Below are 22,239 nucleotides of genomic sequence, written 5' to 3'. Positions count from 1 at the left end.
TAATAATATTAATAATAATATTTAATTTGTATGTACAAATTTCTATATTTTTTAATTTTTTAAAAAAATATGATTTTTCTTTGATAATAATAATAGTTTTTTAAAATTCATTAATGATAATAATAATAATAATAATAATTTTTAATTTTATCATTCAGATTAAATCTATGATTATTTTTCAATATTGATAATAATTTTTTTAAAATTTATTAATTATTTTATTAATAATATTAATTATAATACAAATAATAATATTTTTAATATTAATACTGTTAATTATAATAAAAACAATGATATTTATAACACAAATAATAATATTTTGTATAATAATACTTTGAATTGTAATAAAAATAATAATTATTATAATACAAATAATTATATTTAGAAACCTAAGACCCAAAAACCTTGAGTCTTAACACTGGACCTCTTAGCCTCGGGTCTTGATGCAGGACCCAAGGCTAATGGGTCCTAACACAAGATCCAAAAGAATTATAATAAAAATAATAATATTTTTTATATCAATACTTTGAATGATCAAATAAAAATTATTATTATTATTATTATTATTAAGAGCAATAATTTATAATTTTATTGTTCAAATCAAATATACGGTTGTTTTTTAATATTAATAATATTTTTTAAAAAAATTATTAATTATTATATTAACTATAATAAAAATAATAACATTATAATACATATTTATCATATTAACAATAATATTAAAGTTCTTTGGCCCAGTTTTATAGTAATAATATTTTAAAAAAAATATATAATGATAATAAAAAAAAACAACAACAATAATAATTGTTATTTTTTTATTTTTTTTTCAAATTTGTTATTCCTCTTTACATGGTCTGCAAACCCCAAGCGCCGGTCAACAGATGAAGGTAAATCTAGGCACGCGGTCTTCAAACCCAGGCACTCGAGTCTATCACCCAGACGCGCGAGGCTGCACCCCTAGGCACACAAGTTGCAAACCCAGGCAAGCGCATCTAGATTTATAGCCATGTATGTGGATCTGGCCATAACATTCAGGACAGGACAACCTCAATACCAGGTGCTTACAGCTCCACGTGGATCACAGGTCTTGCTCTGGCATCAAGGCTTGTCAACCTTAACACCTGGAGTCTACATATTGAGGTCTTTAACCTTGCAAAACTAGAAGGGACCATTTCTTCCCAACCTTCACAATCTATTTACTTATTATTTGTGTATATCTAATCCTGGGCACGAAGTAGGTTACCTTCCAATTGGGTCTGGCTAACGATAAAACATTTTTTTTTTAATTTTCGATTAATTTGAGATTTTTATTTTATTTTAGTAAAATAAGGTGGGGATTTTAAACCCTTTTGGATCTACATCGCTCAATTCAAAACTGTTATTATTTTTGTACAGGACAGGGGTCGGTAGTGATTGATGATAGTTTTGTGTTGATTAGCTGTTTGGTAGTTTAAGTGTGCCCATGGTTAGTTTATTGCCTCTGGTGGCCGTAATTGGCTCCTCGAGTCCTCTGGCATATGTACTGGGTACGACTGAACTCCATCGGGGGGGACTAGGGTTTGGTTGGTTGAGGTCCATGTTGGAGCCCCGTCTGCAGTGGACACGCAGTGCATAATTCGGGTTTCCTTCATGATTGATGGAAGAACAGAGTGGAGGAGGAAAAAATGTAAGGAAGCGATCAAGCTCCTCATTTTGCTTTAATCTATTTCTATTGCCCAAGTAAATTATCTGCCCAGCAGAAATGTATCGCGAACCCAAGATCGTTAAAAAAGCCTTTTCACCTTGAATTGGCAGAGGGTCTGCAAAATCGAAGCATCATATCGTCAGATTTTATAAACTATGCATTCGACAACAGGAAAAAAAAAAAAATACACGATTTAGTTCAAGTCGGCACTATTTTGTAAATCAATAATATTTCCATTACTCTTCTTTGTGAATAATAAATTTCATATTTTGTGGCTTCTGAAACTTGTATCAAAAGGTCAAAAATGGTCACATGTATATTAAAATTACTTTTAATCGAATTACATGCAGGATATGCAAAACTCAAAATTCTCTCTTTTCTGATAGCTTTTAAATATATTTACTGAGATGACATTGAAATTTTCCAAAGTACCACGCATCGATTATTTATTAGAGAGTTTATTACCAATAATATTTTATAGCTTAATGTTCTTATAAATATTTTTCAAACCAACTCAATTAGCGGACCTTAAAGAAAGCCTCAATTGTGACCAGAATAGAAAAGAGAAGGAAAGCCTAGAAAATTGGAAAGTCAACGAGCTTTTTAAAAGTGGGTCACGTGGCACATTCATCGCTGCACATTCCCACATCTGGATAGCCAGGCCATTGTCGCACTCATTAACATTGCCATAAATGGTGTTCATTGACGCCCGTTGAGTGTTGAAGTTGGCTGTTAAGATCAGTGCTTTTAAAAAAAAATACTGATTTCGTGATATTGTTGGGTTTTTTCTCTTTTTTTGCGGGATGAAATGGTGTTGTGAGCTCTAATGTTATTGGCAGTATCAGAGACAATAACTGGAATCTGGTGCAGCAAAAGGTTTTAACACCATCAAGTTGTCAAGATTGTTAGCAGTTGCTCAGGAATCTTGCCTAGGTTTTCAATACCTGTGTTACTGTCTAGGCTCTAGATGGAGATGCTGCAAGCAGTTCTTCTCTGGACAAGTGCATACTTTTGTTCTGTACAGTCATTTTGCCTTTCTCGAGGCGAGGCTGAACATTTCAGATAAATTTTCATTTTGCAGGACTTCAATATTTTAAAAGCATTCACCATGTCAGCATCGCATCTTTCTGCAACCACGGATTCAATTGCCCAGGATTTAGAAGCAAAAAATCCATCTGAAGCCGTTTTAATCCATCTAAAGAACCCATCATCTTCTCCTTGATCCCTCAGGATTAAGGAACAAGCCATCATGAATCTCTCAGATCTTCTGACTCAGTTCAGGCTCTTTTCTACATCGATTCCCAAGGCAAAAACTGCATGACTTTAGACCAAGGTGCTGGATGCCTCGTCGTTTCTTATTATCCAAAAACAGATGCAACCGACCCCAGCTGCATCGGAGACCATTTCCAATATGGGCAAGTTCGTTGATAGCCTCTATGTTAGGTCTGCCAAGATTTTGTCTCAAGGTTCTGGATGCACGGGGGAGCTGTCTATCTGCTGCTTGCATCCATGCTTCCAAAGAACTCTCTTTTTTTTGTTGCGGAAATGCATTTATCATTTCTTCAATCGATTTGGCTTAATGCTTCGTGTATGGGTTACATTATCATCCATCAAGTTGGAGAACTGATTTTTTTCCCCTTGGTGTTAATTGAAGCATGCCGTTCAAGTTGGAATGTACACCGGGGTGTTTTCCTTAACCGGCAGAAAGTCCATTACCGCCGGGGAATGTATTCCTTGGACGTGTCTGCATGACGAAATGATAGTGTTTTTAAGTGTCGGTGCAGGGACTGGCTCCCCGGACTCTGATTGCTTTACCTGTGCGTGATCACATGAACGAAATAGGAATCTGATGTTCAAGTGAGAGACCAAAAATTAGTATCTTAAATAGTTTGTTTCGGGTGCCTCGTTATAATTTATCAAATATTTGTATGCCATTAAATTACTCATAACTACTTAGAATCAAATTGAATTTAATTTTTGAACTTTGATTTTTTTTTTTTTGTTGAGTATCATTTATTATTTTTGTGGTAAAAAATAGGCTTCTCGGTCTAGGATTTTTATTTCTCTCGTTAACTTTTTTTCCCACTTATATTATGTATTTCCATAGCATGAGTCGTATTTTTAAACCATTATTTATGATCAAAATTAATAAAAAATAACTATTTTATTAAACAAATAATAATTTAAAGTATACAAATAAAAAATTAAAGTTCAGATCAAGTCCGTTGACACAGAATCAAAGATAATTATGAATAATTTAGTTCGTGTTTTTTAAAGAAGTATGAGAAGATTTAGTGTGTAAATTAGCTATTTGACATGCATTTCATTTCATTACGGGTTAGATTTATTTTTCAATAAAAAGAAGAAGAACATACTAACTTTTTTGATACTCTTATTATATAAAAAATTTCAAAATATAAATTAAAAAACTTATGTATGTATTTAATTAAATAAATCAAGAATAATTTATGTAAATAAATAAATAAAATTAATGATAAATAAAATCAAACTTAAAAAATTAAGAGATACATATCTATCAAGATATTTGATCATGTTACATGAGTTATACCCGGTTATGCTCAATAAATTTATTTATTGAAATTAAATTTTTATTCAATCAAATAATAATAAAAATAAATAAATATATATATAATTGATTTCATAAAAAAAAAATTATTATGCTAGATTATAAATATGAACCTAATTTGCTAGAAATTTGCGATTTGCTAGCCAAAATTTGCCATAGGTTTTAGATCAAAACACTAGAAATTGGGTGTCCAAATGGGCTCTTGTACTGATTTTGGAGTAATTAATCACGAGTTTTAAAAAAAATTAATTTTTTTTATATTTTTAAATGATTTTAATATGTTAATGTTAAAAATAATTTTTTAAAAAATAAAAAAAATAATTTTAATATATATATTTTTTAAATAAACCATTATTATTATCACACTACCAAACATTTTCTTGTAACTCGAATGAAACACTTTCTAAAACTCCACTCTTTACAAAAATAATTAAATAAATAAAAACAAAACCTCCCATAATAAAGCAACAGACAATAGGGCAAACGGTGCGTTTTGGTTTTCTATTTCCGGTTTTTTTGGGGCAGCAGCCACGGACAAAGCTGAAGGTGTCTCACATAAAATTCAAGAGATTTCCATTTCTAAATTTGCGGTCAATCCGTTTTGCGGGCACCTACCTTCGCTCAACCAACTCTCATCTCAATTCCAGATAATCAGCGAGCAATTAATTACCTGTAAGTAATCGTAACATTTTTACGAAACTTTTTTCTTCGTGGTCTTACTCGTCGAGAACAGAATTGAATTTGACATCTAGATCTAGGTAGGTCGCTTCGCGATTCAAACCGGACCAATTTTTCTTTCCGTGCAAAATCATGAGTGAAGTCTTCGAAGGATACGAGCGTCAGTACTGCGAGCTCTCTGCCAATCTCTCTCTAAAATGCAACTCTACTTCTCTTCTTCCCGATGGAGGTATCTACAATTCCCTCTAAATAAACTCTCCACCCTTCTTTTTTTTAATTAACTACATAATTATCAATTACTTGAAAATCGCAGTGGAAAAGAACGCGAAGGTCAATGAGGTTAAATCTGGACTGGATGATTGTGATGTTCTGGTATGCTGTTCATTAGTTTCTGTCTTGCATTTTAGTTTTAGCTGATTATTATGCGGTTTTGAATTTTCTAATTTCGTGGGGGGTTTGGTTTGGGTAGATTAGGAAAATGGACCTTGAAGCTAGGAGTTTGCAGCCGAGTGTGAAGGCTATGTTTCTGGCCAAGTTGAGGGAATATAAGTCTGATCTGAATAAGTTGAAGAGGGAATTTAAAAGGATAACGTCCGGTGATGTTAGTCATGCTTCCCGTGAAGAGTTGTTGGAGGCTGGAATGGCTGATGCGCATTCGGTATGCATTTCTTCTTTTGATTACAATAGTGAAACAACACCTTTTCTGTTTAGCAGAACTTGCCTTTAGATTATTTGTCTACTTATGGGTCTTCGATTGCATGGTGTTACTTTCACTCTTTTTTTTAGTCTCTTTATTGATTTGGTTTTGTTGAACCAATGCATAGTTTTCCCTTGCGCGAGTGTTTTCTCAGCCTACTTTCTCTTGGCTGTGTGTTGTAGATTAGATTTTCAACTCTCTGTTTTTTTTTCTTCTCGAGCGAGGTTCTGATTTTTATGTTTGCTGGAGTTGAGGATGAATTTGTTATTAATTCTGCCGTGCGCTACTGTTTAGACTACTGAGCCAGTACTGTTTGCTTTGGTCGTAAGTATTTGTCTGCTATAAGTAGACTTTGTAGCAGGAGTGCCTTGTGCTTAGTGGGCTTCTGAAATGAAAAATCATCCTGTTTTCCTTTAGTGAAATGACTCTAAACACGTTAGGATAGAGGTTAAAACACAAATGTAATTTGTGTTGGTCAATCCCTAACATTCATCCCAGGATTTTTAGAGTTTCACTTGATGTATTTCAAATGATTTCTCTCCTTAGACATCTCGGTGTTATGTCTAGAAGATGATTGGAGGGTTCATTGGATATCTTATTGTTCGAGTGATTACAAAATGCATTTGATCAAGAATTTTTGGTAATTGGTCAAATACCGGCACAGGTTTCTACTGATCAAAGGGAAAGATTGACTATGTCAGTAGAGAGATTAAATCAGTCCAGCGATAGAATTAAGGAGAGCAGAAGAGCCATGCTAGAGACAGAAGAGCTTGGTGTCTCAGTTCTTGAAGATTTGCATCAACAGCGCCAGACGCTCCTGCATGCTCATAACAAGGTATTGCATCTAATCTTTTCCCCTCTAAATGGACAAGCTCCTTGGTGATATTAGTTAATGATCCATGGATCCAATGCGTGCACAAATTCATCAGAACTATCGAGTTTGTTGTATTACGAATCATGTATTGTTCCTTTTCCAGCTTCATGGAGTAGATGATGCTATTGACAAGAGTAAGAAAGTCCTATCTTCCATGTCAAGAAGAATGACCAGAAACAAGTGGATCGTTGGCGCAGTAATCGCTGCTCTTGTTGTAGCAATCATTTTTATTATCTTTTTTAAGACTTCTTATCATTAATAAACACTTGAAATTATTGGTCGTAAATTTGTTACAGTTGGTGGTCTCCGGTGCCTGTTAAATTCACTCCACTGTTATTCGTGCACGTGTGTATAAAGAATTTGTCAGTCGAATTCTAAGCATCTGCCGATTGTAATTGTGCCGTCACTGTATGTGAAAATCCTGTGTTCATCTGCCGGTTGTAATTGTGCCATTACTATGTATATGAAAATCCTGTGCTTGTATGTTTAGCTTTTCGTCCTTATTGGTTTTTTTGCATTCAAAACGTAATTATTCACTTAATTATTTTTATTTATGGTATAATTTGCTTTGATAAAGTCACCTTCAGGCAAAAAACACTTGATGACGAGCATCAAGTCTCTTGCATAAATTGCTACAGTAGAGTTTCAAATGAAGAAATTACAGGTTATACGCAGATATACATCGTTATTATTATTTTGTTTTTCCAGTGATGAAATCTTCTAGTTGAATGTATGGGTTCAACTACAGCAAGAACAAATGCACATGCGTCTTCTTCTGAATTCAAGCCTTCAAAGTTCAAAGTGCTCGTGAAGGCTATAACCACACAAAACAAGGCCCATTGGGCCAGCATAATTTCTAGCGCAGGCCGAGGCTGCAGGTTGGTATAGGAATCGAGACTCTCTGCAACTATCACGAGATTCAACCACGTGGACCAACTGCGGCCTGATCAAATTTTCCCTCGCTAATTTTTCACACACCCAAGTATTCCTGGACCCACCGCACCAAAAATCATAAAAACCCCGCAGGCAGATTTGTTTACATAGATAATTATATTTGACCGGGAATATACTTGTTGTTGTTTGTTAAAATATTTTTTTATTTAAAAAAATATATTAATAATATTTTTTTATTTTTAAAATTAATATATCAAAATAATTTAAAAATATAAAATATATACTAATTAAAAAAATATTTTTGAAACCTGCTGTTAAACACGCACGAAAAGAAAAATCAGAATCGCAAAGCGAACTTTCCTTGTTACGCCGAGAATTTGTGAGCGTTTTTCTCTCTTAATCCACACTCTCGCAACTTGTTCGACCATGTTACTGACTCAATAATAATCAAAATTCATTTCCCTCTTTTGTTTATTTATAACGATATTACATAGAGTGAGTGAGTGATCGAAGACTCAGAGGTAGTAGCTTCTAATCATGGATTCTCTCACCCCGGTTTCTCCATCTATTGTTCTCCCTGTCCCTCTACGACGTCGTCGAGTCTTAACTCCATCATCTTTCTCCGCTCATAACCAAATGCTTCAGCAAGATTAGCGTAAGATTGGTCGTCGACGTGGCATGGAATCATTCGAAGTTGCTAGGCATTGAGTTATTTCATCTCTTTTTTGGTGGCGGTAAGTTGGTAACAATAGGGACTGGGATCTCACCCAGAATAATTGGAGTGGTATGGCAACTTGCACTTTCTGTGCAGTGTATAGATCTGATTCGTTATTAAGGCTAGTCAACTTGCCTGTTTTAGAATAAAAATAACAATTTGCTGAAAATTTACTATCAATTTGCGAAACCCTTATGAACTGAAGTTTGAATTGTAAAGAAAAAAGAAAAAAAGAAAAAAAAAAGCTGGATCTTGACAAGCTCCAAACACTGCTGCTCCTTGTATGGATGTATTATTCAATGCACGGTTGAAAGGTAGAATCATAAATAATAATTCATCTCAGATGAATCTTGTTTCTTAAGGCTCCTCTTGCACTTTCCATCTGTTATGGCTGCGCTCTTATCTTATCTAAAGGCATTAACGTTACCTTTCCATTCCAGCCAGAAGTTGTCGAGAGAAAAAAATTGTTTAATTTTAATATTAATGTTGCTGGCCGTGGTCTATATACTACAAGATGCATGCCCACGCGTTGCCACATGTTTATAAAATAAATATATTTAATAGTATTATAATTGTGAATCGGCGCTAGATTAGTAATAGAAACTAAAGATATGATGAGACTAATATTTCATGACGGGAAAAAAAGTTGTGTCGGTGATCAAAACTTAGAAACTAAACAAAATAATTTATAGCAATCTTTAATGTTTTGGGAGGAAAGATACATTGTTTTCGCCACATGATTTAGCTTTTCTGTTAATAAAAAGCAAAAAAAATTACAAAGCTAAATTTTCTACCAATTTAATATTAAAAAAAACCAACAAAGATAATTTCAAAAGAAAAAAAACCTATAAGAAAAAACATTGTAGCAATTGATAATGTTTTATGAGGAAAACTACAGTATTTTCTCCAATAAAATAAAATAAAAAACCATTTAGATAAATACTGTAGCAATCCTTAGTGTTTTGTAAGAAAAACTATAACGTTTTCCCTATATGATTTAACTTTATTGTAATTATAATTCTTAACCAACTTAATATTTTAAAAAAATAAACAAAGATAATTTTGGAAAAAATAATAAAAAAATTATATGGGAAAACACTGCAATAATTCACAGTGTTTTAAAGAAAAAAAATTATAAAGCTAAATTCTTAATCGGCTCAATATTAAAAAATAATTAAATCGACAAAGATAATTTTAGAAAAAAAAATATTAAAAGAAAACATAAAAAAAGGGAAAAAATCATGTTGGAAACACTGTAGCAATTCACAATGTTTTGTGATGAAAGCTACAGTGCTTCCCCACATGATTTAACATTATTTATAATGATTTTTAATAGTAATTTTCAACAATGTTTTGTGAGGAAAGCTACGGTGCTTTCCTCACATGATTGAGCTTTATTATAAAGTTAAATTCTAACCAACTCAATATTAAAAAAAAAATCAACGAAGATAATTTTAAAAAAAATATTACAAAAAAGAAAACACACAAAAGAAACTGGAAAAAAACCATGTAATGAAAAATTGTATCAATCCATAGTGTTTTGTGAGGAAAAACTTGTATTTATTTGTAATTGCAATTATTAACCAGCTTAATATTTAAAAAATAAAACTGACAAAGATATTTTTAGAAAAAAAAAACATAACAAAACAGAAAAAAACCACATGAGAAAAAACACTGTAGCAATCCATAGTAATTTGCGAGGAAAGTTACAATGCTTTCCTCACATATTGTAACTGTAATTTTTAACCAGCTCAATATTAAAAAAAAAAAGAAGATAATTTCGGAGAAAATAAAAACAAAAACAAAGAAAACCATGCGGAGAAACACTGTAACAATCAACAATGTTTTAAAGAAAAAAAATTACAAAACTAAATTCTTAATCAGCTCAATATAAAAAAAATTTAATAAATATAATTTTAAAAAAATAAAAAAATAAAATAGAAAAACTAATTGGAAAAACACCGTAACAATCCACAATATTTTAAAGGAAAAAAATTACAAAGCAGAATTTTTAATCAGTTCAATATTTAAAAAGTAAAATCAATAAAGAAAACATTTTAAAAGAAAATTAAACAGAAAAAAAAAAAAAAAAAAAAAAAAGCAAAGTTGGAAAAAAAAAAAGAAAGCAATTTTGAAAAAAAAAGGAGAAAAAACAAAAAAAAAAGGGAAAGTTGAAAAAAAAAGAAGGAAAGCACTGTGGATTACTGTTGTAATCCACAGTGTATTACAACAGTGCTTTGTGTGTGGGGAACAGTAATTGCCCCACACCATTTAGATATCGTTAATTATTAATTAATTATTACATCCATGTTTTCACACGTGAATGAAGGAAAGGTATTGGGCTCAACCCCAAACCCTAAAATTAATTGTTTTCTTTAGTGATAGAATGGGTACGAAGATGGGTTGATTCCATACCCGACCGGGAACATCGCACTCAGAAGACCCCTCCCCCCAAACATCTGGAGGGATCCCCACCGGGATCAAAGCCAAGGGTACTTTATCGAGTGGAGCCCACCAAAGGCCAGTAAAAATAATTCGAACCCAAGATCGAGTGGAACGAGCGCCTCCTTCGGGGGCATCTTACAATTAATTTATCAAAACACTACTACCGTCCAAATCCAAACCCCTAAAATCCCAATTAAAAAAAATTAGTTTCATAATATTTATTATTCGCACTGCTGCTAGATCTTTAAAAACCGACACGGTCCTCACCGCCCCCACTGCGGCCCGTATTTTGATCTGAGAATATAAAACGAGACACCGAAGGGGGGTGATCGAGGAAAGAAAGAGGAAAAAAAAAAAGAGCAGAGGGAAGCGAACGTTACATTTTCTGTTGGAAAAGTAAAAAGCGGAATAACGGATACAAACCTCCGCCTTTCTTTACAGAATTCCCTCCACTTCCAATTTCCCTCTCCATTTCCCACTCTAAAATAAATTTCATCCACCCGCATTCAAAGCAGTATTAACAAAACCAGAATCACTCTTCTTCTTTTCCGATCCTGATCCCGATCTTCCTTCTCATGAGCTCCGAGACTCCATCCTCCGTCGCCGACACTTCCGCGGCTGGAATTTCTTCTTCATCGTCGTTGTCTTCGTCGTCTTCGACGGCAGGCAAGCAGAAGGAGAAGGCGAGAGTGAGCAGGACGTCTTTGATACTGTGGCACGCCCATCAAAACGACGCCGCTGCCGTCCGGAAGCTTCTAGAGGAAGATCCATCTCTCGTTAGTGCTAGGGATTACGATAAACGGACTCCACTCCACGTGGCATCTCTCCATGGATGGATCGATGTCACTAAGTGCTTGATTGAGTTTGGCGCCGATGTCAACGCCCAAGATCGCTGGAAAAACACGGTATCGTCGTCGTCGTCGTCGTCATCTTTCCCTGCTCTCTTGGATGCCGTTTCATTTGCCTGTTTTGTGTCTTTTTGATATGCATGGGAGTGCGCTTGTGGTGGTTGCAGTTGATAAGTTGTCATGTAAATTTGGATTTTCTGTCATTGCAGCCACTAGCTGATGCGGAAGGAGCTAAAAAGCACAGCATGATTGAACTCTTAAAATCATACGGTGGCTTGTCATATGTGAGTACAGTCCTTCTCCAATCCTTTATTGACACATGTTTCTTTGTCTCATTGATGATAAAATAAAGAATTTTGTTTCTTGGGGATATATGTTTATTCTACAATCAGTGATGAATTAACCAAGGAACGTGCTAGCCATGTTTTCCTGTTTTCACCATAACTAGTGTTAGCATTTGTAGCTTTGGAGGTTTCTTGCTGGATATTTTTAACGTATTGTTTCAGTTCATAGCATCCAACATTCGGGATTTGGGCGTTTTAGATAGCCACTGCTAATATGATCTATCATATTCGGCAGCATACTATTGTATAAACCTATTGGTACAATGAAATTATGTAGCTCTTGATTGTTGGGCATTTATTGGTGGATTAATTGCAAGCTAATTACTTGACTCCATGTAATAGAAGGGGAAAGCTTTTACCCTTTGCTTTATCACTCAAGTAACGACCAGCCTAGCAATTCCCAGCAAGACTGGCGTGTAATGAGTGCTACTCTGTGTTGGCATTGGTTATTGACTGTTTTTTGGTTATCTGGTTCTTTTCATCAGCTGTAACTAATGTGTAGTGACCCACTGTGGCAATTTGTTTGATAATTCAATGTTCCTTCTCAATACTCCAATGCCGTATGCTTTGTGCTTTGCTGTCATATACTTTATACAAATATAATTGCACATCACTCATTCTGTGTCTTTTAATTGCCTGTATTAGAGCTAACTTCGTTTATTCAAATTGCAGGGACAAAATGGAAGCCATTTTGAACCAAAGCCTGTTCCACCCCCCCTAACAAATAAGTGTGACTGGGAAATTGAACCTTCTGAGCTGGACTTCTCTAACTCAAACATTATTGGAAAGGTTTGATTCTATTTCTCAGGATCAATTATACAAATAATAGAATGTCTAAAGTTGACAAACTATTTTATTAATAAGTTTGAGTATAACTGAGAAATCATTATTTGATGTTTTTGGATGGTCAATCCTGTCAAGTTTTTAGTGGACATTATAAAACTGTTCCGTGTGTAGAAGTTCTGCAGCAGTTTGATACATGTTAGAGTTTGTGTCTTTTAAACAGTGCCTTTTATTATGATAAAATTACCTTTTTCGTTCTAATCTTGCATTATATATGCATAGCCATCTCTCAACAAGCAATTGAAGTTTAAGCTTTTATTTGACTTGAATAAAGGGAATAACTTTTTCGGCTAGATGATCTCAAGTAAGTTTTGGTTAATATGTTTTCCTTTTCCATTTTACACTGTTGGTGTTTATTTTTGCATCTGACATCTTTGCTTCATTCTAATGTCAAATGTTTGAATTTTAGGGCACGACTTTCAGGTTCTTGGTTTATTTTCTCCAAATATATCTTCTAATTGTAGCTTATTTTGTTAGGGATCTTTTGGTGAGATTTTGAAAGCATCTTGGCGTGGAACACCAGTAGCTGTTAAACGCATTCTTCCATCCCTCTCAGACGATAGATTGGTGATGTAAGTCCTTTCTTTGTAACATTTTCCTATTGTTGAATTGCGTGTGTGTATTACAGTTGCATTTCCCTTGTGTTTGTTAAACATTTTTTCCTTGTGAATAAAAACTTTGGGTGATTTATAACATGAATTTTGATCTCATACCAAAACAAAAGATGGCATCAACATCAACAATCAGGCTTAATATGTGAACTTCTTACTTTGACCAATAATTTATTTGTTTCCTATTTGCTTATGCTATATGCTACAAACCATATCATAGCAGTGAATCAGAAACAGGTAGAAGATAGGATTGATGTATTTTTTCACTCAGAAAGGATGAAGTTTATTCTAGATTCTATAGTTTCTTCTGATATTGACAAACCTCCACTTTCTATTGAAATTCAAAGAGAATTTCACTCAAATGGGGACAATATTTCAATATCTTGATCAATCTGGTGCCTTTTGTTGCTGCAATACACTTTCTTTTTCTCTAGTTTTTTATACTGTCAATTTGTTAACTCTTCTTTCACTTTACTGGTTCAGTCAGGACTTCAGGCATGAGGTTAATTTGCTAGTCAAGCTTCGTCATCCTAATATAGTCCAATTTCTGGGAGCAGTCACTGAGAGGAAGCCTCTTATGTTAATTACTGAATATCTGCGAGGGGTATATGACTTAATATCTGTTTGTTATTCCAAATTTTGGATTCTCTTTGAAAATGGTTTTTTTTTTTTAATCACTGATTAACTTTCTAAGCCAATCTTAATCTATTCATGTGGTGACACAGGGTGATCTTCATCAGTACCTCAAGGAAAAGGGCGCGCTAAGTCCATCAACAGCCATAAACTTTGCGTTGGACATGGCCAGGTACATAAAAGCTTCTATACTTCTGTATTTGCTATGGGGGAAGGAGCACCTTTCTACCCATTTATCTGGTTTGTTGTAGCTGCTAGACCATGCTTTCATTTTATAGGTGTGCATGAATACCTAAAAGAGCTCATCTCCCAGGGAAGCTAATACCTTTGCTGTTAGAATCCAATTCATTGGGTTTTCAGAAAATAGGGGAGTTTGTGAATTGACAAGGGTAGTAACATGACTCAAGCATAGCAGAACCTCTCCATTTTCTGAGTTGTACCAGTAAATTGTCTAGTATTTATTCTTTCATTGATAACATTAGTTTTTCATTCAACTGTTCAAAATTGTTGGATGAGATTCTCTTATAATTTTTTTAATATAAGATCATTTTAGTGAAGCTAATTACAATTAATTGAATTATCATTCTTTTTCAAATATTTTATCGATCAAGGAAGCTATGCTTGTCATATAATTTCCAATCAAAGCCCCCTTTTCTCTTTCTATGTCTTCTTGGTTTAGGCCTCTTGTAATCAATTGTTCTACTCACTAGAAGATGCTTTTTGGACCTGTGAGTGACAGTTTAGAGTCTTTTGAATAAAATTGTGTGTCTTCTCTTTGAGAATTGCCCATTATATAGGTAGAATTTACAAGCTAAGAATGGAAATAATACAACAGGAAATAATACAGGTTGATACAGGAAATAATATAGGCTGATTTTCAGCCCTTAGAAATAGCTAACCTACAACTAATATATCACAATAAAGGAAAGAATAAATAGACAGAATCTACTGGCATTAAATGTGTAGGTATAGGTATTTCCTTTGACATCCCCTCTCAAATTGATGTTGGTAAATCGATAAGCATCAATTTGCCAATGAGGAAATGATGGTGCTGACGGGGCATGGATTTGTTGAAGATATCTGCAATCTATAGAGTGGTGGAGATATGTGGAAGGGTGATAATCTGATGATCATATGCTTCCCTGGTTGAGTGACAGTCAATCTCAATGTGCTTGGTGCGTTCGTGATAGACAGGGTTGGCTGCAATTTGGATGGCACTAGTGTTGTCAGCATGAAGTGGAGTAGGATGAACTGGACAAAAACCGAGTTTTGTGAGGAGACCATGCAACCAAATGATCTCAGAGCAAGCAGCAGACATGGCTCGATACTCCGCTTCAGTAGATGATTTGGAGACGTGGTCTTGTTTCTTGCATTTCCATGAGATAAGGGCATCACCAAGAAACATACACCAGCTAGTAGTAGATTTCCTGGTGTCAGGGCAACCGGCCTGATCAACATCACTATAGGCTTGTAGTTGAAGTGAAAAACCTGTAGGGAAAAATAAGTCACGACTAGGAGTGCCAAGAATGTAGCGAATTATACGGCGGATAGCAGATAGATGGAGATGCCTTGGTGCTTGCATGAATTTGCTGACAGTGTAAACAACATAAGAAATGTTTGGTCGAGTAATAGTTAGATAGATAAGACTACCAACTAGCTTCCAATAGGTAGTAGGATCATCAAGAAGCTCCCCTTCGTCACGGCGATATTTTCACATTAAGCTCCATGGGAGTGTCAACCGAAGTAGTGTTGGTGAGGCCGGCTAACTGAACTAGTTCCTGACTATACTTGTGTTGATGTAGGAAGAGACCGTGAGGTTGATAATGCACTTCCAAGCCCAAAAACTAGGTGAGTTGACCAAAGTCTTTCATGTGGAATGTAGAATGCAACAAAGTCTGAATCGCAGGGATTGCCTCCAAGTCAAAGCCAGTGATGACGATATCATCTACATAAACAAGGAGGACAACGATACCCATGGATGTCTTTTGTAGAAAGAGAAAGGAGTCATACTGACTTTGAGTGAAGGAGAAACCCAGCAACGTGGATCGAAACTTGTCAAACCATACTCTCGGTGCTTGCTTCAAACCATACAAAGAATGTTTCAGTTTGCAAACATCATTAGATGAGGAAGTGGACATACCAGAAGGAAGTTTCAGGTAAACGTCTTCCTTGAGATCACCATGAAGGAAGGCGTTCTTGACATCCATTTGATGTAAGGGCCAAGATTGAGATGCAGCAAGGGCGAGTATAGTTCGGACAGTGGTCATTTTGGCGATTGGTGCAAAGGTCTCATCATAGTCAAGACTATATTCCTATTTGTTGTCAAGTGCCAATAACCGAGCCTTATAACGATCGATAGACCCATCAGAACGATGCTTGATACCAAACATAAATTTACTGCCAAGGGGATTCACAAATGATGGGCATGGAACAACATCCCAGGTTTGGTTTTCTTCAAGTGCGAGAGGTTCAGTTTCAATGGCTTTTCGCCTACACTCATGCTCCATTACTTGTTTATAAGGTGAAGGAAGAAAAGTGGCTGTGAAGGATGAGGGAGGAGAGTACCCATGCCTATCAGGGGGTCTACGAACCCGAGTACTTTGTCGATGAGAGGAAGTTGCAGTTGCTGGAACAGGAGCAGTAGTCGGAGAAGGAACTTGAAGGGGCTTGGGAGGGTCTGGAGGCTGGTGGGAAGTAGTAGATGAACGTCTTTGATATACTACGAGAGGCTTAGAAGGGACTGGAGCTGCAGAAGAGTCAGTAAACATAGGCAAAACATAAAATGAAGGAGGAACATGATCCTGATGCATGGAAAAGAAATATTGGTTTTCTAGAAAGATCACATTCCTAGAAATTGAAATGCGACGCAGATTTGGGTCATAGTAAAGAAAACCTTTCTGGTGTACTGAATATCCTAGGAAAGCACATTGAATTGCGACCAAACAACCTGATGCAAGGAGTGTCATGGTTCAATGTAGGGGAAGGCAATCTGTTTATGAGGTGGACAACAGTGGAGAGAGCTTCACAACCAAAGGTACGAAGGTTGGAATAAGTTGAAGGATGACCAAACAACCTGATGCAAGGAGTGTCATGGTTCAATGTAGGGGAAGGCAATCTGTTTATGAGGTGGACAACAGTGGAGAGAGCTTCACACCAAAAACAAGAAGATGTGGACGACTCTAAGAGGAGAGTACGAATAACATCAAGAAGATGTCGATTCTTTCTTTTAGCCACCCTATTTTGTTGAGGTGTTGAAGGGCAAGAGCGTTGAGAAATGATGCCATGATGTTGTAAGAAGTCCTGAAACAAATGAGACATATACTCACCCCCATTGTCAGAACGAAGGATTTTGATTTGGGCTGAAAATTGGGTCTGGATATGTGCATGAAAAATCTTAAAAACATAAAATACTTCGTCTTTAGAATGAAGGAAATAAATTCATGTGAAACGGCTATAGTTGTCAATAAAAGTGACAGTATTTGTAATTAGCATGAGAAGTGACTGGTGCCATACCCCACACATCACTATGTATCAAATCGAAAGGTTGGACTACGTGTGGTGTGTGAATAGGAAAGGGCAGAGTTTTACTTTTGCTAAGCTTGCAAGAATTGCAATCAAACTGAACAACACTAAGAGATGGTGAATCTTTATTTCCAAGAAAACCAGATTTCAATAAATCATGAAGAACATTAGAGTTTGGATGTCCGAGACGTTTATGCCATGCTTGGTAATCAACATAAGCAGAATTACAAGTGACAAACGGCAAAGAAAAAGGAGACAAAGGAAATTGAAGAGGAAAAAGACGTCCCACTTTAAGCCCCCTCACGATCATCCTCCCTGACTGTTGATCCTGCACAACACAACCAGATTTGGAAAATTCCAATTTACAATCATTTTCAACCAACTGACCGACAGACACAAGATTGGTGGTAAGACCAGGTGATACAAAAAATCAGTGAGAGAGGGAGAAACATCACCAGTGGCCGTGATAGGTAAATGACTACCATCAGCAGTATGAATTTTGAGATTTCCAAAATATTCATTGACATTAGGAAGAGAAGCAATATTGTTTGTCATATGATTGGAAGCTGCGGAATCAAAATACCAAGGAGATGATGTAGAAAGATTTTTACCTGAGAGTCCCAAAGCTAAAATTGCAGAAATGATCATTTGTTGAATCATGGCGGGAGTCACGAATTGGAAAGGAGGAGGAGCACTTTGTGTTAGAGGTGAAGAGCCAACTGAGACAGTATATGTTGTCTCTGTTTTCTTGGGAGGTCAAGTAGGGCATTCTTTGATGATATGGCCATCTTTTTTGCAGTAGTTGCAGAATTTTCGGGTATAATTTGCATCATAATGGCCAAATCCCTTGCAACAAAAACACTGAATAGTGCTCATATCCCTGCCTCTTAGCTTATCATGTGCTACATAGGCCAAAGGAATAGATGTAGACCGTCGTTGTTCCATGGTGGTTTGAGTGAGAAGGCGTTGTTCTTCGTGAAGGAGGTCACTGAGGCATGTATCCAAGGAGGGAACAAATTCTCGGTTCATCAGGTTGGATCTGGTGCCTTCAAATTCAGGTCTTAGTTTCATTAGAAACTGATCCGGTTAAGTAGTTTCATGAATAGTTTGAACAGAGCTAAGACCTTCGGATGGTAAGCCAGCATGCACCATATCAGTGTATTCAGTCCAAAGATTAGTGAATCTAGAGTAAAAATCAGAGATTGAAAGACTATCATGTTGAAGAGTGCTCAATTCATGTTCAAGCTGAAACCGACGAGCAGTGTTTTGTTGGCTGTAGATTTTCTTCAAGTAAGTCCACATCTGAGCTGCAGTCTGAGAGGATCGAAGATTCAAGATGATGTTAGGCTCGACAAATCCTAAGATCCAAGCCATAATTTGAGTGTCCTTGACTTCCCACTTGGCGTGCTGGTTTATGTCTTTGATTTTGTCAGGAGCTGGGTTACTTCCATCAACATGTCCCCACAGCTCCTTACCTTTGACAAAAATCTTGAAATGAAACGCCCAAGCAGAGTAGTTCTTGTCATTGAAACAAATCATAGAAATATCAAACTTATTTGAAGACATGAGGTCAAGAGAACTTTGATCAAGAATAACCGAGACTAAGAAACTTGATAGCAAATAATAATTTAGAGTTGTAGCTCTGATACCATGACAGTTTAGAATCTTTTGAATAAAATTGTATGTTATGTAGGTAGAATTTACAAGCTAAGAATGGAAATAATACAACAGGAAATAATACAGGCTGATACAGGAAATAATATAGACTGATTTTCAGCCCTTAGAAATAGCTAACCTACAACTAATATATCCCAATAAAGGAAAGAATAAATAGACAGAATCTTCTAGCATTAAATGTGTAGGTATAGGTATTTCCTTTGACAGTGAGGGCAAAATGGTCCTATTCACATCACATGTGCCTTCTCTTGGTGACACTTTAATAATAGGAGTATTTTGTTCAGGTCCAACTACCTGAATGTTCCTAGTTTTTCAGTCATATTTTTCAAGAAAGAAGAATGAGAATAATTGAAGAATCCTACAAGTATCATTGTACTTGAATGTGAAGAAATGTATTCCTTTGTTAACTTCCCTTGTTTTCCACGCATAGCTGCTTTGTGAAACATGCACAAGCCATGTAGCTTTGTGCAAATAGTATTGCAGTATTTCATTTATTTGGGAAAATGAAGCATTAGAAAATTTGAAGTATTTTGAAGCTTTGTCTCAGAAACTTTTATCCAAGTTATGGATGCAACCGTAGTGGCTTTAACTGTCATGCTAATCTGAGTTCTGTTTATCTTATATGACCAGAGGCATGGCATGTCTTCACAATGAACCAAATGTCATTGTTCACAGAGACCTAAAACCAAGGTGAGTGAGTACAATTTTTTTACGAAATCATTTGGACATATAATTATGCCTTATAGCTCTTCAGCTAATATTTCCATGCTTTAACTGACGCCTTCCTATTTGAAGAACTCTTGGCTAACAGACTTAGCTTTTCCTGACATGCAAAATGCATTTCTTAGATGTTTGAGCCCTTCTAGTATCGAGAATATGTAGTTGATAGTCACAGCACCTGCCCTTTTTTACCTGTTAATATTTGTTCTCTAAATCTCAGGAATGTTCTTTTAGTCAACTCCAATGCAGACCATTTGAAAGTTGGAGATTTTGGTCTAAGCAAGCTCATCAAGGTTCAAAACTCTCATGATGTGTACAAAATGACTGGCGAGACAGGAAGTTGTGAGTGTCTCTTGCATTTGTTTTTTTTTTATATATAAAATATGATCTTATGCTTACTTCTTTCTTTCTTCCTTTTTTTTTAACAAACAAAAGACCGGTATATGGCTCCTGAAGTTTTCAAGCACCGGAAATATGATAAAAAAGTAGATGTTTTCTCCTTCGCAATGATACTATACGAGGTAATTGTGATTCTGTTGAGTATAAAAATTAGAAATTTTGTATTCAAAACAAGTTGTGATGCATTATGTTCTTCGTTGCAGATGCTTGAAGGGGAACCGCCTTTTTCGAATTTTGAGCCTTATGAAGCAGCCAAGTACGTGGCAGAAGGGCATAGACCGACATTTCGTTCCAAAGGATTCAATGTCTTCGAACTCAGAGAGTATGTCAGATTTAAGATGTTCTAAGTTCATTGGTTTTGTTTTTTAAATATTTCCTGTCTAGGAAGGTCTACAGAAGTTCCACATCCTGTACCATTCCATAACATACTCCGCATCTGAAATGAACCCCACCTCCTACGTAGCATTAAATTTCATAATGGGAAGTTAATTTGCATCTGGCAAGAATTATTTTTTATAACTACTGATGGTAAATGTATGTGAGGGAAAGCGAAGTTGAAATTGGTAGGCATCTTCTAAAGCCAGTAAACCAAACTGCACTGCTAGATAGACAACAACTGATAAGCCATATCTAATTTGTCAAATGAAAAAAGGAACGAGTTCCATGGTTTCAAGTATGTGACAGTTACCTGAGATGTTAAGTTTTCTTGGCTTAGCTTAAAGTAAATAGGAAAGAAGCTATTGATATAGTTATGAAATTGGGTATCCTGTGTCTAATAATTATCAAATCTTTCAGCATCATTCCTTATCTTGAACTGCCCTTCGGTTGTTCAACAACCAAAATATCAGTCCATTTCAATGCTCTGCCTTCTTCAGCGGAGGTGTCTGAACCTTTGATTGCTAATTATTTTACTGTTCAATGTTTTTAGATTGACAGATCAGTGTTGGGCCGCTGACATGAATAGAAGACCTACTTTCTTGGAAATTCTTAAGAGACTTGAAAAGATCAAGGAAAACTTACCGACAGATCATCACTGGCATATATTCAATCCATGACGAGGAGCACGATGAGAAGGTCAAATATTCTGGCCTTCAACTATTCCTGCCATTCATATTCTGTACTCATGACTTGCGCCAGTGTTGTGGATAGATTTTGCTAAGAAGACATTAGAATCAGCGATACTCCATGTCCAAAGATTTTTAAAGCTTCTAGGTTGTGTTTCTTGTGCAAGTTGTAAATGCTAGACTTCGTTATCGCATTGAAATTCATGTTCTTTTGGTGGATTAATTCTGCTGTAGTAGGTTAACCTGATTTTTGCGTGTGAACAAGCTAAAATAATTTAATGAAATTTTGTGTTTGAAACTCTCTTTTGAGTGTCAAGATTTGAATTGAATTTTAAATGAAATTTAATCTCTAAAAATACTATAAAATTAAACTAGAGGTCAGTTCCCTTAATTGTAATAAGATAAATGTAATGAGGGTAATATAAAAAACAAAATTATTTGAATTTTATTTCTTTCAAATACATGAATTTAATTTATTTATTTATTAAATTCAAATCAAAATATTATAATTTAGAATTGATAACAACCTATAAAGCTTTTTTTCAACTTTTTTAACAGTATGCTTAGAACCAAATTATTTGTGCAATTAAATTCAATTTCATATATGATTTAAATTTAATTGATAATATATTATAACTCTTATGTTTGTAATAAAATATTAAACTATATAATTGAATTCAATTATAATGTTTGGAATATATATAGAATTGAATTGAATTGAATTATCAATCTTAATTATTTTACTCCTGATTTAGAAATCATTTTTTTTATATAAATCATTTTTTTTTCTTACAAGGACCCTTATATTTATTTAAAATGATATAAAATGTAGGCATTTAAAAAAGATATAAATAAAATAAATAACAAACTAACACAAACGACATTACCAAAGCATGGTTCTTTTTTATATCCAAAAAACATTATAATAAAATTAGGAAGGAATACAAGTCATTCAACTGCTTCAAAAAACAATTTAATCCCTCTAATCACAATTTACTCACTAC

The 22,239-nt window shown here is 35.0% G+C and overlaps 2 protein-coding genes across 4 annotated transcripts; both read left to right on the top strand.

Moving 5' to 3' along the window:
* Nucleotides 1–4,790: 4,790 nt before the first annotated feature.
* Nucleotides 4,791–7,009, top strand: LOC118062509 (vesicle transport v-SNARE 12). 3 transcript variants are annotated; one of them, XM_035076295.2, is made up of 6 exons: nucleotides 4,791–4,943; nucleotides 5,034–5,178; nucleotides 5,263–5,321; nucleotides 5,419–5,607; nucleotides 6,311–6,481; nucleotides 6,624–7,009. In XM_035076295.2, the coding sequence occupies exons 2-6, from the start codon at nucleotides 5,082–5,084 to the stop codon at nucleotides 6,777–6,779; spliced, it is 672 nt and encodes a 223-aa protein (XP_034932186.1). In that variant the 5' UTR covers nucleotides 4,791–4,943; nucleotides 5,034–5,081; the 3' UTR covers nucleotides 6,780–7,009. The 3 variants fall into 3 exon arrangements, with proteins under 3 accessions (XP_034932186.1, XP_034932185.1, XP_034932184.1); XM_035076294.2 differs by having other exon boundaries at nucleotides 4,795–4,943; nucleotides 5,030–5,178; XM_035076293.2 differs by having other exon boundaries at nucleotides 4,797–4,943; nucleotides 5,024–5,178.
* Nucleotides 7,010–10,765: 3,756 nt separating this feature from the next.
* On the top strand, nucleotides 10,766–21,538 carry LOC118062355 (serine/threonine-protein kinase VIK). Its single transcript, XM_035076062.2, has 11 exons — nucleotides 10,766–11,479; nucleotides 11,632–11,706; nucleotides 12,439–12,555; nucleotides 13,087–13,181; nucleotides 13,704–13,824; nucleotides 13,946–14,025; nucleotides 19,683–19,742; nucleotides 19,993–20,114; nucleotides 20,208–20,293; nucleotides 20,375–20,493; nucleotides 21,100–21,538. The coding sequence occupies exons 1-11, from the start codon at nucleotides 11,150–11,152 to the stop codon at nucleotides 21,224–21,226; spliced, it is 1,332 nt and encodes a 443-aa protein (XP_034931953.1). The 5' UTR covers nucleotides 10,766–11,149; the 3' UTR covers nucleotides 21,227–21,538.
* The last annotated feature ends 701 nt before the right edge of the window (nucleotides 21,539–22,239 follow it).

The sequence above is a fragment of the Populus alba genome, chromosome 8, assembly GCF_005239225.2.
Source record: "Populus alba chromosome 8, ASM523922v2, whole genome shotgun sequence".
NCBI classification, from domain to species: domain Eukaryota; kingdom Viridiplantae; phylum Streptophyta; class Magnoliopsida; order Malpighiales; family Salicaceae; genus Populus; species Populus alba.
Note: the sequence above shows the minus strand (reverse complement) of the source record. Positions and strands in the feature narration are given on the sequence as shown.